This window comes from Vitis riparia, chromosome 16, assembly GCF_004353265.1.
Source record: "Vitis riparia cultivar Riparia Gloire de Montpellier isolate 1030 chromosome 16, EGFV_Vit.rip_1.0, whole genome shotgun sequence".
Classification (NCBI taxonomy): domain Eukaryota; kingdom Viridiplantae; phylum Streptophyta; class Magnoliopsida; order Vitales; family Vitaceae; genus Vitis; species Vitis riparia.
In genome coordinates, this window is record NC_048446.1 from 15,173,820 (window position 1) to 15,191,380 (window position 17,561).

The 17,561-nt window shown below is 34.2% G+C and overlaps 1 protein-coding gene across 3 annotated transcripts in view; it reads right to left on the reverse strand.

Annotated features, from left to right (window-relative positions):
• Window positions 1-13,570, reverse strand: part of LOC117933577 (K(+) efflux antiporter 5) — a 34,491-nt gene extending 20,921 nt beyond the window's left edge. For 2 of the 3 annotated variants that reach the window (XM_034855006.1, XM_034855005.1), the window contains exons 1-7: window positions 13,219-13,570; window positions 9,602-9,645; window positions 2,184-2,251; window positions 1,995-2,079; window positions 1,849-1,910; window positions 1,587-1,662; window positions 1,372-1,446 (exon numbers count right to left, since the gene is read on the reverse strand). In XM_034855006.1, the coding sequence (XP_034710897.1) occupies window positions 1,372-1,446; window positions 1,587-1,662; window positions 1,849-1,910; window positions 1,995-2,079; window positions 2,184-2,251; window positions 9,602-9,645; window positions 13,219-13,453 (645 nt within the window). In that variant the 5' untranslated portion in view covers window positions 13,454-13,570. The remainder of the gene's footprint in view (window positions 1-1,371; window positions 1,447-1,586; window positions 1,663-1,848; window positions 1,911-1,994; window positions 2,080-2,183; window positions 2,252-9,601; window positions 9,646-13,218) is intronic. The other variant, XM_034855004.1, reaches the window with a different exon arrangement.
• Between the last annotated feature and the right edge of the window lie 3,991 nt (window positions 13,571-17,561).

A 17,561-nucleotide genomic window follows, 5' to 3' on the forward strand; every position in this document is an offset into this window, starting at 1 on the left:
AGATGTAGTTACATGTATTCCAAAAATTCAAATGGTAGTACTATGGGACATTAAAGAGATTTCACGGCATGTCCTAAGAGTTTCAAATACAAAGATCTAAACTCCAAATGTAATCTCTCTAACATGAGAACTATCTTCCAAGTATAGAAAAGGATTGCTTAAAGCATTTTAAGCATTCCATATAATCTCAACACCTGGGATGGACAAATTGAGCCCAGTATGGACAAGAGAAGCACACAATGAATGTTTTGCTTAGCCAGACAGAATGCAGAGCTGATCTTCAAACACACTAAACCCAATAATATTCTAAGTTTGAAGAGGAATTAACCCAAAAGACTTCAGGCATTCAGGTTGAGGTGGGAAATTTGTTGTAATGAAGTCAATTTGGTATGTTAAGGTATACTAGATCAAGGATTTCAGGCAGGTGCATCCTATCTTGGTATCATTTATCTACACATGCTAGACATGTCATATGGGGCTGGGGCAGATTGAAGAAACATCCCTGCGTAATGATATAATTGTTATATCTCTATTTTTCTCATTAAGTGCACAAAAAAAAAAGAATAAGAGCAAAGTAAAAGGCATGAAGATCAATTTGACAAAACACCTCAGCAAAGCATGCATAAAGGCCCTAATGTTGGCTATGACATCAACCTCCATTCCTCTATGTTAGCGTTACAAAGATGAGCGTGCATCATAAAGAAAACAAATCAAGAATCTCTTATTTTAAACCCTTCCTCCGTTCTTTTTTTTCTTTTTTTCTTTTTTTTTTATTTGACAGGTCCTGCTTTTTCCTTTTTGTCCCTTTGGAGACTTGAACCTAAAACCTTTCACATCCCTATCCCAACCCTTTGTCACTTAAGCCAGATCTCAAGCTTATCATATTGGCACTTATTTATAAAGTCATATTATTTGCTTATTAAAAAAAAAAAATTCATATGGACAAGTCACTTCCAAAATGAGCGAAGAGTAACCTCTCATCTCTGTTCTCTTAAGTCCCATAATAATGCTAACAACCCTACCCTGTAATAAGTCACCAGCCCAGCTAGCACAGACAATACCAAGAGGATGTACAATTGTATCTCTACAAATTCCCTATGACTACAGGAACCGAACTTTCAAGGCGGCATTCATCAACACTAAATTTCAATATATTGATTCAAGGCAGACTCTGAGAAGTTTAAATCTCGTCTAGCTGAGTAATAAGAGGAAAACTGACTAGTTACTGTTAGTGTAGGAGAATGGAAAACATCTAATTCTTTAGAGATTCACAAAAATAAATAAATAAATAAACCCAAAAAAAAAAAAAAATCCACAAGTTGACGATTTAATTTTATCTAGAAAACGAGATTGCCTTTATAAACAGCATACCTGTACCATTTCGCTGATGAATTTTAGGCCCCCTGGTCCAATAATTGAACCAGCAAGAAGATAGCCCACAATAACCTACCATATATAGCCAAAATGAAACAGTGAGCTCTATGAACATCTAAATAGATCAATATAGTTGAAGATCAAGCTGAAGAGAACTAATCTAGTTTAGGTGACAAAAAAACTAAATGCAGCTACTTTTTACAGATACAAACCGGTTGTCCCAGGCAGGAAAAGATAATTCCACCAATGGCAGCAGAAACTATTACAACCACTAAATCGGAAATTAATCTGCAAGAAATGGAATATGATAAATTCAATACACCAGTCAATAGCCATATGTAAGATTAATATTCAACAACTTCAATGACAGATTTTGAGAATAATACAACATGATTTGCTTGTTATTTAATGAAACTGAAAAGATTCAAATGATCATGTATAGCAGTCAGGAGGAAAAATATAAAAGGAATCAACCTTAGATCCACTTGTAGCACTGGATACTTGGATTTCTTGTTTGACATCACAAACACATTATCCTACCATTTAAGTTAAAGAAACAGTTAGCAGGGCAAAAAATTAAACCTGGAACATTTATTTTGAAGTCCTAAGTTGTACTATACCTTTTTATCTATCAAGGTCGTTACGTCATCAGTACCTTCATTATCCAGAGAAAAAACATCTTGAAACTGGAAAGACCTTGTACCACTGTCAGGGGAAAAAAATAAGTAATTCTATTTTGATAACAGATGATAGCCTCAAGCTACTGGTGCAATCACTCTGCACCCTAAAAACATGTTATGCATTCATACTTTGCTTCTTGTGTATCGTTTCTCTTGGCTTTCTCATGAGTAATTTTAGCCACAGTTTCCAGTACAGCCTGAAAAATATAAGGAGAATCTCATATTCAGCATAATGAATCAAAAAAAGAAAAAGAAAAGAGAAGGAAGAAAGATAAGTAAAATCCAGACATTTTTTTTTTTTTTTTTTTGATAAGTAAGGATATGCATTAAAAAGGCAAAACGCCGCAAAGCATACAGGAAGTAAAATCCAGACATTTAAGGAGGTGCTTAGCATAAATTAATAAAATGTGCATCATTTTGACAGTATCAAAAGAAGTAATTGGTAATCAATACACAATTTGACAAAAGCACTCATGCACAAATTCTCCCTCAGATGAAATTAGTAAAAATACAACTGCTGGAAAAAAAAAATGTTTTTATATATGTAGAAAATGTATTGATGCCAAGGTAACAAGTTACTTCTAAGATGATTACAGATTGATTACCATCCTAACACAACAGAAAATGAAATATTAAATCCATTTCATACTATTCATTTACATGCAAGCCCAAGCCTTATTAGTGAGGAATGAGCTACATAGGACCTGAGGGGGCACATACCACCCTGCATTTATAGGGGTTTGAAACCCAGCTTTGGAATGCAGGAAGTCCAATTCCCTAGCACTAAGCTGGGTTTTAAGATTTTATTAAAATTGTCCATATTAGTAACATAAAATAACAACTCCAGTTAGATGCATTCAATCAGAGAGAAAAAAAAAAAAGCTTCTGAATCCAATTCATGTTCTATTCTTTAAGAACAAAATTCTATGAAGGGAAATAAACACAACAAAATAGCTTCCAAACAAAAACCAACATTTCCCCAACTATATACAGCTTCACTATGAGTTCTTCTTAAAAAATTAAATAAATAAATTCTCAAATTTCTTATGCAATAGTTCCTGCATTTTTTTTTCTATTTTTTGTTTTTTTATATAATAAAAAATTTGTAAAATTTCTAAATGAAATCATTAAATTTCTTAAAATTAATTAAGCAATTGAATAAAGATCAATGAGTAAATGATAGTTCAACAATATATACGGCAAAATTAATCAAGCCATTGAATGAAATTGATGACTGAATGATAGCTCTATTGTTTTATATTGAGAAAAATTAATAACAACGATAGTGAGGTTATTCATATATGAAACCCCTTTGAGGACAATAGTAAATTTATTTAATAGAAATATGATCAGTCGATATGTAAATTTTTATGTTAATTATCATTATTATTAACTCAAATTGTCATTAATTTAACTATTGTTATAAAAGTTTGCCCCCTCTGTATGGGATTCCTAGCCGTATCACTACTTATTGGCTTTGTATCCAATTAAGTGTGCAATATCATGAAGATTTTACATACATTAGAGGCTCTACTTGAGAACATATTCAACATGTAAAGCAAAGCCATTGTGGCTGATGGCTCCATCTCCTTCCCCATTTTTGGACCTCCATTCATATTTTTCATAGTGAAATCTAGTATCCTTATGCAAGAAGATAATCAATTCAACCTTTTCAATTTATAGCTTGAAAATAAATTAGAATTTAGACAGAAATGGATGTGGTTCATCGTCTATATTGTGAAAATTACATTTTTTTTTCACATGTTTTTTCTAGACATAACCAAAAACCAAAAAAAAATTTCCTTTAATTAAGCATGGTATTTATCATTCGCCAACATCTCCAAATAGAATTCATCCCTTTCATTCATTGACACTCAAATGGTGTTGAGATTATAGTAGCAATAATAGGAAAGATTGTTGGAGAGATTGTAGTAGAAATTATGGAATATATTTTATTTATTTTCTTTTCTTTTACAGTTATAGAATTATAAAATACCTTCTTAACTTCATGCAGAAAATATAGAAAACATGACATATATCCTCTTCTTTTCAACATGGTATTAAAGCATCATTGTCCCAAAGCTACTATCCCTTACCTAGCAGTCCACTTTCATCTCAAAGTCTTCCTTACCTTACTAGGATTTTTCTTTTCTTTTTTACCATATTTTTTCTCTCAAAGTCTCTCTTAGATCTTGAAACTCCATTTCTTTCTCATACATCATAGGTGAAAATATGCCAACCAAAGACTCACTTTTCCATGCCTTTATGACTAGTGCCGAATTAAATGAGCCTAACCATCTCCCATGGTCACGGGAAGTAGAAGTTTAAGTGGTAAAATTTCCCATATTTGATTGTCTAAACCTACAAACACAAAGTTAATTGATGCTTGAGAAGAAGCACATGCACAAATCGTGACTTGACTTTGAAATTGCATGGAACCTAAAGTATTAATGCTAAGGGCATTTGGAATACCTTGCTGAAATGTGTTCTTCTGCCAAAAACATTTCTCATAATATCAAAATCTATTCTCTTGCCAACAAAGCAATAGACCAGTTCAACAATATTTTCTTTTTATAAGTAAATAAAAAGTGTATTAAAACTCAAAGCGCCAGAAAAGCGCTTCATAAGTATAGGGAGTATACAACGAGCACCCAAAGCACCTCCAAAAAACAAAGAAAAACACCAAAAAAAGCACCCCTCAATAGATCAGTTCAAAAATATTACTCAAAATAAAAGGGAATGTGGGAAATGTTGAATGTTTATAGTAAACCCTTGACTTCATATTTAGAGATCCAGAAGCACCACCAAGAAGAATTTCGCCAAGCCAAATTCATCCCTAGTCTTTGACCAAAGCTTGAACCTATATGCTCACAGATTTTTTCTAGTGAAAAACTGTCCACTGCTGGTGAAGCTTTTGCTCTTGCTCGACGTACTATCCTAAATCCACCAACACTACAAATCCAATATGTTAGTCCTTGTTACTCCTATTAGTCGCTCAACTCCTACACATGGAGGTTGCACAACATGTTGTGGCCAAGGAGGTCATGGCACGGAACGATATACTCATTGTGGTCGAAACAACTATAACTTTTGTTGAGAGTTTCATGGTACACCTACATGGGCTAATCAGGCTACCATTGAGAGGGAGATACCTGCTACCACTATTGAGGAGCAAGTTATTTTATCAATCATTCTACTCTTCCATCTATCTCCACTGCCACTATGGGTAATAAAGGAAATACTTGTCTTCATCCTCAACCAATGCTCCTTGGATTATCAACTCTAGTGCATTTCATCATATTACAGGTCATTACTTCTTTCCAATCCTTCCCATCCTTTATAACTATTGTGAAAACATCTAGATCTCATATTCATGGGATTAAAACAGTTAGTATGTTTGATTTTATACTTTGGTATGTTTTATACGTCCTTATTTCTATTCAACTTACCATTTGTTTACAAACTTGTTTCTCACTTGTATAGTTCAATCATGTAATGATTTGTGGGGTATTTGAAAAAGATGGCCTCTACTACTTGCAATCATTACACAAGTCCTCAACTCTCCATACTATCATCTTCCCATACCTGTGCCATTGTCATCTTGATCACCCATCCTCTATTCGTCTTCGTCAATTAATACTACATTACCTTCCTTTACTCACTTTAATTGTGAAACATATGAGCTCAAAAAAATCACAAGGCTACTTTTAAACTTCACTCAAATGAATGCACCCTTTCAAGTTGGTCCACTTTGATATTTGGGGTCCAAGAAGGATTGGCTTGTTTGGTTGTCATTATTTCATGTTATTTATTGATGATTTTCTTCCGGAGGGTAAAATAAGCACAAGGGAGTTGCTTTCCAAGCTTTCTTCCTTTTCTTTCCAACAAAGGAGCCATGCCAACTATGGAGGGCATCCTTTACTGAAGAAGACATCACCCACTGAACACAAAAAAAAAAGGCAAAAATGAGCTGCCAAAGCATGGCTACCTTAGGGCAATGGAGGATATAATTTGTTGATTCTTCCTCACCTTTACACAAATAACATCTACTCGGTAAACACCAACCCCTCCTTTTGAGTTGATCCAGAGTTAGAATTCTTTCCCAAACAGCTTCCCAAGTGAAAAAGCTAACCCTCCTCAAGACCCAAGGGTTCCACACAATGCCTAAAGGAAACACTTTCCGATTGCTAAATGCGAAGGAGCAGTAACAGGATTTAACTCAAAAACTGCCTCTCTTTGACTCCCTCCAAGTCATGACATACTCAACTGCCCTTCTAACCACTAGCCACCCTGATGTAAAAAAATGTCTTCTTTCATAACGACTTGAATGAAACAATATTTATTGTTCAACCACTTGGGTTTGAGTCCAAGGGGGAGTATGTTTGCAAACTAAAGAAGTTAGTGGGGTTTTTTTGTCAAGATGCCAGGTAAGGGGTAGGGACAGAGAAGGGGTTAAAATTTCTCATTTTTTGTTTACAAATGACACCCTAGTCTTTGGTGAAGCCTCTCAGGATTAGATGACTTACTTAGGTTGGTTGCTTAGGTGGTTTGACGCCATTTCGAGGTTGAAAATAAATTTGGATAAGAGCAAGTTATTTCTAGTGGGAGGGGTGGATAATTTAGATGATCTAGCTTCAAAGTTTGGTTTTAAGGTGGCTAGTCTCCCTTCCTTTTATCTGGGTCTTCTATTTGATGCCCCATTTAAATCAGTGGTAGCTTAGAATGGAGTGGAAGAAAAGGTTTCATAAAAAGTTGGTCATGCAGAAGAGACAATACATCTCCAACGAAGGAAGAATTACCCTAATTCGAAGCCCCTTGTCTAGCTTGTCCATTTATTTTATGTCCTTGTTGTGCATCCCAAAGTCGATTAGATTGAAGTTAGAGCAAATTTAGAGGGACTTTCTATGGGATGATGGGGCTCTTATGCGGAAACCACATATAGTAAGGTGGGATACTATTTACTTAGACAAAAGGAAAGGGGGATTGGGTGTGAAGTGTCTCTATACGCACAATAAGGCTTTACTTTGCAAATGGAATTGGGGTTTTGCAAACAAAATGGAGGCCCTTTGGAATCAAGTTATCAATGGGAAGTATGGGGAAAAAGGAAGGGAGTGGTGTTCTTGGGAAGTGAAGGAAGGGCATGGTGTTGGATTTTGGAAAGCCATAAAGAAGGATTGGGATCTTGTGAGTAGTAGGATCTCCTTCTTGGTGTGCATGGGTAGAGGGTCAAGTTTTGGAAGGATAAGTGGTATGCGGTTGCACCTTTATGTAGCTCCTTCACTTCCCTATTTGTCTTAGCAGTTTCTAAGGAGGCATGGGTAGAGGAAGTTTGGAATTCTTCTATTTAAGGGGAGAAGGGGCGGAGTCCTTGTTTCTTTAAACCTTTCAATGATTGGGAGGAGGGATGTGTGGAGAGATTTTCGTTAAGTTTGCATGGGTTGAGGGTGTGTAGGGATGAGAAAGATAGGGTGCTTTTGACAAAGACAAAGAGTGGGAAGTTTATAGTTATGTCTCTCTACACCGCTTTGGAGCTGGGGACATCAGTTTCTTTTCCATCCAATTTCATATGGAAGGCGTGGGTGCAATCTAAAGTTAGTTTCTTTGCATGGGAGGTGACTTGGGGAAAAGTTTTAGCCTTGGATCAAGTTCAGAAAAGAGGAAGGTCTTTAGCAAATAAATGTTTTCTATGCCACACTAAGGAAAAATCCACAGACCATCTCCTTATCCACTGTGTTGAGATAAGGATATAATGGGAGTTGCTTTTTACCCTTTTTGGAGTATCTTGGGTGCTTCCTTCATTGGTTAGAGAGACTCTTCTTGGTTAGCATAGTTTTTTATGGGCAAAAAGAGTAAGAAGGTTTGGAGAGTGAGTTGCCTATGCATCTTCTGAACAGTTTGGAAGGCAAGGAATAGAATGGTTTTTGATGAAGACAAGCTTTCCCTCCAAAGACTAAAAAATTCTTTTGTTTGAGACTAAGATGTTTATAAATGATGCTCCTTCCACTCTTTTTAGTTTTTTCGATTGGTTGGGATCTCGCTGAGGGTGGCATTATATTAGCCATTCATGTTTTGTAGATTTGGCTTTTGGTGTTGCCTCTTGGCGGTTGGTGTAAATTGTCTATATACCATGGGTCGTTCTTTTGGTAGCCCTTTTTAATATATTTATCTTCTTGCCTATCAAAAAAAATTCTTCTTATGCATGGTTTGAAAAATTCACAAAGCAATAGTATCTCATAGCATGACTGTCATTCAATTCTTTTCAAAAGGACAAATCATAACATCGCAATCCTCATTGTACATGTAGATGATATTGTTATTGCTAAGAGTAACCAAAAAAGGATTGATACTTTGATTTGTCACCTTCACACCAATTTTTGCACTAAAGATCTAGGTAAGCTTCATTATTTTCTAGGTATTGGAGTTTGAAGATAAAAAATTAAAAATTAAAAAAACTAAAAAATAAATAAATAATAAAAAGAAGCATTTGCTAGTCTCAAAAGTACATTCTCGATGATTTAAGAGATATAGGTTATATGGGTGCAAAACCTATTGCTAAGCCTTCTGATATTAAAAATTAATAAATAACTAATGCTAACCCTGTGGAAACCAATAAAAAGTTGATGAATGAAAGCGAGTTAGTGGATGATCTCGGATTGCATTGGAGATAAGTGGGAACGGTGATTTATTTAACCATTATTCGACCAAATATCTCTTACATAGTCAGCATTGTCAACTAATTTATGACCACTCCATAGGTTTCTCACTTGAATGTAGTGATACAAATTTTGAAATATTGCAAGGGAAATCTTGATTGTGGTCTTCCATATCAATCCTCAAGACATCACACAATGAAGGATACACTAACTTTGATTGGGCAAGAACTCCCCATAATAGAAAATCAACTAGTAGTTATTACAATTTTCTTGGAGGTAATCTTGTAAACTAGAAGAGCAAAAAACAATCAATTGTGGCTCGCTCTAGTTCAACCGCAGAGTATTAGGCAATAGCAAGTATGATATGTGAGTTGACTTAGTTAAAAACCTTTCTACAAGAAGTTGGCATACCAATATTAGATCAACTCCTCTCGATTGCAACAATAAAGCACTCATTCATAGTGCTAGAAATCATGTTTTCATGAAAGGACAAAACATGTTGAACAAGATTGTCTCTTCATTCGCTCAAAAGTGGGGAGGTCAAAGGAAATCATTACTTAATTTGTATCATCAAAGAAATTAAACCATATTTATATTAACTAGTTACCAGCATGTCATCCAAAATTTTCCTATTAACTATCATATTATGGAAATATCAATTGTGATTGGAAAAAAAAGTTAACATGGCATGTGAAGCATCTCAAGTTTTCTGGTTAGATATATCAAACAAGTGTTTGAGTTGCATGACATGCAATACACATAAGGCCCAAAGTTTTCAATTTTCAGAACAAACCCTACATACAAAGGGAGGTGGACTAAGCCTGTTACAATAGAGTAAAACTGATATAAAATACTGCACTTCTGTCCAAAAATTTTTAAGAGAAGCAAACTTACTTGTTGATCGGCTACACTGCTATTGAAGCTGCTTCCATTGGATCCTATGAAAATTAAAAAGGAGTAGGATCAAACATTAAGAAAATAGCATCAGAGGAATTAATCAAGTATCAAGAAAATGACTGAAAGTGAGAGATTGAAGGGCCATAATTCAATCCATAACTGAGACTTCTAAGACTATGCAACATATAATTTTGCATAAGTCAAGCAGAGGATAAAGCATAAATTTCAATCTATAGAGTACAGATATGGAGCACAGAATGTAATATAGGCTATATAGCAGCCTTACATATTGTTTCACTAGAAGTCCCTAAACATAATAGAGCAAAGCAACAATTTGTGACCCTGATACCCATGACACAACAATAGAGCTATGGATTCTGGGAATGAAAACTTCCAAAAATACTAATATCAGGAAATGGATTTGCACTTACACACACCCATGCTTTGTGGCAACAATGCTACCATACAAAAGAAACTTTGTTTTCAACATTTGCTGGTGTTGACACAAAAAATTTTCTCCCATTACTTCCTAGAAAATTGTGACCATAAATGAAGGTGACAAAGCATTGGGATGGGGGGTTGTGATGTCAATGAGGAAGGGCAAAAGGAGACAGAGAATAAGCCTATTTACTGCAAAAGGCCTCTGTAGCAACTCTAAAACAATATGACTATGAAGGAAAATTACCCCTTCCTCAAGGATAACACAGTAATTGGGACTAACTTTTTGAGGTCTCCTTGGTTGCAAGCCAATTATTTGTATCTATCTTTCTTTTAGCCGCTAACCAAGCAAAGGACCAAGGAAAGCTTTGGAATTCCAAATAAGTCTGGCTTAGGGGCAGGGAGAAGGCAAATCCACTTTTAAAAAGGCTAGGAAGAAAGATTTAGACAAGAATAAAAAATACTAGGCCCCAAGGTCCAACACCTTTTGTTGAGTAGAGCAAGAGAGAGGAAAACACGTCAAGCGAAGAGTTGAATAAATCTTCATTCTCGATCTAAAAATATTCCTCTGGAATTCAAAATTCCCAAAGGGAGAGCCATGCACTGAAAGTGGAACCTGGTAATAGGGAGAACTCCTTAAACTCCAAAGAGAATAAAGACAAGAAAGAGATCACAAACACATTTAACTTCCCACCATAGATCCTACCAAAAAGAGAAATCAATAAGGGAACCATCACTAGAATATGATGAATAAAGTCAATTAAACATTGTGTTAGCTTTCCAAAGGCATAAATGGCAATATCTAACCACATTGTCCCAACAACACTGCAGCACCCTATCCCCCCTTTATCTATGCAGTCTGTAAATATGCATGATTACCTAGTGCCATAAAGAGTTATTCTCTTTATGGAACCACCATAACCATTTTCCTATATAAACTTCATTCCTCATTGAAATTCTCCTAAATCCTAAACCTCCTTAGACTTCAGCCTACAGACTTGGTCCACCTTTTAGGTGACCTCTCAAACCCTCATCAGACCTAGACAATAGGAAATCTCTTTGAAATTTTGACTAGGATTCTGAATACTAACAAATACTGGAATGAGATATATGCCAAACAAACCATAAATTAAGGTGATCCCACCACCCACATACAAGTGGGCTTTCAATCTAAACAACTAATCATTTGGAGACCTACTCCACCATTGTATCCTAAAAATGAGCTGTTGTAGGTTTTGATTGAGATGAAGCCTTAAACAAGTGGTCAATCCAAGAAGGGAACCAATTTTTTTATGTTGACAGCAACTAACTCACTTGTATCCATGTTGATCCTTAGGCCAACCACAATCCCAAAGGCTAAAGCATAAGCTTAAGGTCATGTCCATGCCCTTCCTTGGTTGTAGGGGGGAAATTGAACTGATTTGCAAATTGAAAGTGGCATACTCTTGTCATGTAAGTCTCCTGCACTAGATCACATCATCACAGTCCTCAACAACCCTGGTTATCAATTTGTTGAGCATCTCTACCACAAGAGCTTATGTGAATGGCCAAGGAGATAGATTTTTATTCTGGAGCCTGTGACCTTTGTTGATCTATGGATCACCTGGTTTAAACCTAACTGATAAATATAGAATACAATTCGAGTATTTGAGGTTGACAGACTTGTCTAAAGCCTTTTGTGAGGTTGTTGATTAGTCAAGCTAACTGAGTGTTCTACACTTCTGTTGGATGGATTATGGCTATTTGTGGATACTAATTGTGTATTTCAGCAAATCATCTGCTGTGTTAGAATTAATCATGGATTAGGCAGTGGTAGCATTCAACCACACACATGGACCATTCAGATACAAAGAACGATACAGTTAATGTAGAATGGATAGCCTACTTAAACCAATCGGTTTATTCAGCACAAAATAGTATGTGAATGTAAGTCAAATTCATCTATCATAGATCAGTTGTTTTAACCAATAAAGAATACTCTATAAAATGCAGTACAACACATGATACAGAATCCAGCATCAGCATCTTTTGAAGTCACTACTTATGATCATTTGGCTACAATGCTGCCTCTGTGCCTAAAGACATAATATAGAGGATTTTAACAAAGAAAATATTAGCAAATGATATACACACACATTAAAAGGTAAATCATGATCTGGCCAAGAATATTATGATTATGATGAAAGAAGAGGAGACCAATTTCAAATCATTTTTAGGGTTACACCATGAATGGACACTAAATCCAAATAAATTGCCTCAGTTATGATTGAATAAGAAAGAGCTTTTCAAGGTAACAAGCAATATTTTTCAAAAACTATGACTTGGTATCCGAAGGATTGTTTTGTTGGGTGCATGTCCACTTCTCGACACACAACTGCACCTGGACCAGCACTTGGAACAGAGTCCATCTCCATTTATTCCAACAAAAACATGCAAATGGTGCCTTAAATTTGAACAGTGTACCTACATACACAATAAAACTTAAACTAAACCAAAAATTTCAAATTTAATATAAACAATAATGCTACAAAAGACTTTACACAAAGTCTAATGCAAACTGAGATTACATTATCGTCTCAATTTCCATCAATTGCAAATGGGTCACTTTCCTATGCACTTGGTCAAAACTTGGGGTTTCTTTTAAGCATTTTCCATATAGAAAACATTTGGTGAGTCCATTTCCCCTAAACCTTTTATCTATGACTCCACTATGTGAGCCAACATACTCCTCACAAGGATAAAGAAAAAGGGCGTGTAAACAAGTACATTCAAAAAATATTCATAAAGACCAATGTTCAGCTGTGCATTATAAATAGGTCTTCCGTCCAACAATTTAAAAGGTTTTACTCTGAAAATAGGTCCATATTTTTAAAAGTTTTCGACGCTGCATTTTGAAGAGTTGCCACATCCAAGTTTTCAACTCGGCGGCTCATCTCGTCTTCGCAAATCATAGTTCGCATTTTGTAGGGAACAATAAACAAGCAAATAAATCACACGAATATAACGATTTATAAAAACTCAAAATTAGTTCCAAAAGTGTTCTTCTCAATTCGCATACACTTTCTATATATACTATTTTTATTCGTTAGTCAAGCAATTTTCAGAAGAAAATCGCATCTAACACCACTACAAACCAGCAACTCACAATAAAAAAAACAAAGAAGCAAAAGCCTTACCTTCAGGCTGATCGTTTTCGGAAAACTCTTTCTCGGAGAACTCTTTCTCGAGAACGCGATCGAACATCTTGGCGATGCTTCCGTCACCAGAATCCGGCGCCGTACCGTTGAGAAGATTGCCATAAAACCTGTCCCTGATCTCTTGATCAGATCTCACCGAAACGCAGTGTCTTGGACAAATCACCGTCACCACAAGGCACAACCACAACGCTCCGAAGGCGAATAGCTTCGCCATTGGAGAGAGAGAGAGCGAGAGAAAATCTAGAAAGAGAAACAAATGGAGCTTGGGAGAGAAGGCATGAGAAATTAATAAAGAGAGAGAGAGGTATGATTTGGTTCGGGTTGTTTTTGCGAAGCGAGGGCGGGATTGTCTGTGTATGACATTTTGTGAAGGAAAAGTCTTGCTTTTTTCTTTTTGATTAGTCCTCATATGACTACTCGCGGTGGTGTGTAGAACTCAAATACTCGCTGGCATTCGATGACACGTGTATAACTGACACTGCTTTTCCAGGACAAAGCAAAATGAAGTTAATAGGAAAGGAAGAGATGTGAGGTAGAGGTGGCGAGTGGAATAATTATTAGAGAGCGAGAGAGTGGGGCATATCAATATTAGTGTTAAATGAGTAGTATATGGTAGTTTAGATGTCACGTTGCCCCGTTAGGTCTTAATGCAGGAGGAAAGACTCGCTTCGTTTCCCCGTTAGGTAATAATGCACAGAGGGGAGTACTTTTTCCACGCGCTGAGATGGAGTGCTTGACCATGGCCAAGAGTCAGAGCACGTGCATTTTCTCCCAGGCTATTGGAGCGTGTAAAGTACACGCGGTGGGCTCTTGCCTTCATTTCCACGAATGTAAACGGGAAGAACCACGGTGGCTGTTATTATCACACTCGTTTTTTTTACGTTTATTATTAGTCGTAAATTCCACGTGATTTGCATTACTAATTGCTATTAAGTTCAATAATATAGCTACTATAACAAAATTAAATTCTAAATAAATAGCATTTACAAATTAATTTTTTTAAAATAAAAAAGGACTTTAAAAAAAATATACTAAATAAAAAAATTCAATTAAAATAATAAATTTTAAAACAAATATGAACACAAAACAATTATAAAAAAAAATTAAAAAGAAAAATCACTTGAACTTTGTATGGTATTGTGGGAAACTTTTTTATTTTTTTAAAATATTTTCACTTCTAAATTCCTCTCAAATATTTTCTTTTTTATAATAAATATCTAATACAAATTATATACATAATAAGTCCTAAATCAAATTTATATCGAACAAATATAATGGTAATGTATAGATTAAAAAAACACAAAAAAATGAAATTAGTTTTGAACTTAACTCGAATACTTTTTTTATTAATAAATAAGTTTGGACGAAAAAAATTTTGTATTAGGATTTGTTGGAAGGAAAAAAAAAATGGAGAAGGTATAGCGTGGAAGATAACAATAGAAGGCGTATATTTTTTGCCGTATTAATTATATTTGGTGGATGTGTAGATGTATATGCAAATATAATTTCTGAAACATTAATCATATTAATAAATTCATCTAAATATTTTCAATGTATCTAAAGTATTCCTTCTCTCCTTTTCTTTCACACTTTCTTTTATCTTCTTCCATAATTTCTTCTTATTTTCAATAAAATTCTAAGGCACAAACCCCATCTCCAAGGTTTTATAGTCAAAAAAAAATTGAAATAAGTTTAAAGTTAATTCCAAAGTTTTTTTTTTTTAGAATTCACACAAAAATATTTATAAATATATTTATGGCTTATTAAATATTCTTTAAAAATATTTATTGCAAAAATAGTTGGAAAATATTTAGGATGAATATATAAGTAGCCTAGAGGTGAATATATATAGTTCAAAGCTTCCCAAAGGTTAGGTTACTCATTTATAAACTTTTGTAAATTAATTTTGAAAGAACTTAACCTAAGATTTTATTGTACAAGACATATTCATTCATTTTATAGACATTTAAGATCATTTTTAAGACAAACTAAGTATGAATGAATGCATGAAAAATGTTTTAATTTTAAGTGCATCAAATGATTCATCTTACACAAATTTCTAGACAATACTTATCTTCATATATCCATGTTTTTGTATCATTTGAACTTTTAAAGGTGAACTTTAAGTTTTCTTTTGATTTTCTCAATAAGACCTTAAACTTTACTTGATTAAACACGTTAGTCCATTTAACCATATTTTGTTATCATCAAAATGTACTTAAAATAACCCTTAAGCTAACAAATTTGAACAAACATTTTAAAGGTGTATGGATCTCCCTCCATTTATATGAAGAGATCTGATCAAGCAACTTTAAGGTAACCTTAACATCTAACTCCTAAAGCATCATGACAAGGAGGAATATACAAGGCCTCTAAAATTAATAAATGAGATAATTAAATCACAAAAGTACCAAAGAATATAGAATTATCAACATTAATCTTGAGAATATTGTAGTAAACAAGTCTAAAGAGTTAAAAAACAAGGAGAAGTTTTGGGCTAGAAAAAGGGGATTTTTGAGCTAGTTTTAGCCCAATCGAATAAGGTCATCTTGAACCGGTTCAATTGATTGGGTGTTCCCAATTGAGGATTGTTCAAACCTCTAAAAAATATTCTCTCTTTCAAAACCTTCGTGCTATTGATAGGGGCTCAACCTTTTTTTGTTGAGGTCCGATCAAGGATTGGTCGAAATTTAAAAAGGACCAAAAGTCACTTATAGTGCATTTAGTGTCTAACAACTACTCAATCGGTTGAATCAAAGCTCAACTGATCGAGATTGACTTTTTCAAAATAAGGTGTCCAAGGTTGGTTTTCCATAAATTTAGAGTTCATTTGCATTTATTAACAAGATAACATTTGCATTAACTTGTTTACCAACTGATTTCTCTTATTCAAAGCTCTCAAACTCAAATGCATTTAATCATTCAATCGCAAATCCATTTAATGCATGACCGAACTTCTTTGTTATACCAAACTACTTAGCCTTTTTACGTAGTAACTTTAGTTAAGAAAAACTAGAGAAAGAGTCACTACAATTTTTTAGTACTCCGGGTATCGTCCTCAAGGACTGGTTTATGGAAATTATCAATACTAGAATAAATGAATTGTTTTTGTTTAAATCTTAAAGTGAAAAATGATATGTGAATAATGTGATACTAAGTTAAAGAAATTAAATTAACAACAAAATGAATATTAATTTTAAATTCAATTGTTTCAAGTTTGGGGCTTTCCACAATCCAACCTAGGGTATATAAATTAGAAAAAACAAAGGTCTTTTAAGTAATATGATCTTAGGGTATTGGGATCCTTGCTACTCGCGATCAAGTTGACTTCTATAACTCAAAATTGCCTCTGAAACCTAATTTTTCCTTTTTAAAATAGAGTATCAAAACCATCAAATGAATAAAATTGATTACCAGTTTAAGATTTGTCTTTTTAACATTGCCTACTCTTTATAGCTTTATTTTGGGGCAAATAACGATAGGAAATACGAGGATAACTAATTATTAAGAATTACTAAAAATCACTAGTATTGGGTAATAACCTACTGTATCGTTCCCTAAACTAACTCACAAGAATAGGATAAAAAAAATTGATAAATTGTCACCCAACCAATAATTAATCTCATTGTTACAATAATTTACCCATTGTCCCTATAGGTTTCCTAGCCCTTAGGTTTTCATGTTTCAACCCCCAAGTTGGCTTCTTAACCTCTCTTGGGGGTGATGTCACATTCACAATCCATAATAGGGTAAAAATTCATAATTTGAATCAAAAGAAACTAAATATATATATATATATATATATATATATATATATATATATATATATATATATATATATATATATATATATATATAATAATAATAATAATAATAATAATAATAATAATAAAGAAAAAAAAACCAAAATTCTCATCTTCTTCTACTTTCAATGTCAAACTCTCCGAAAAAAAAAATCCAAGATCCTTGAAACCTAGAACTAAGAGAGTTTATATAATATCATCAATTACCTAACATGTGGTATAATCTCATTGGCTACTTATTACAAAAATAATTATATAAAAACGATTAAAAAAATAATAAAATGGCAATTTCTAGTCGTGTGGGGCCCACTTAGGGCGGATGGAGTGTCATGGATGCAATTCCCAAGGTATAGAAGGCGAAACATCAAGTTGGCAGTGGGTGAATTCGAAATTGGGGTCATTTCGAATTGGATTTCGAATTCATAAGTTGAATTTCGAAATCATTTTGAAATGGCTATTCAGATTTGTACAGTTGTCTTCAAATGATCATAACTTCTTTATTTCAACTTTTATTTGTAT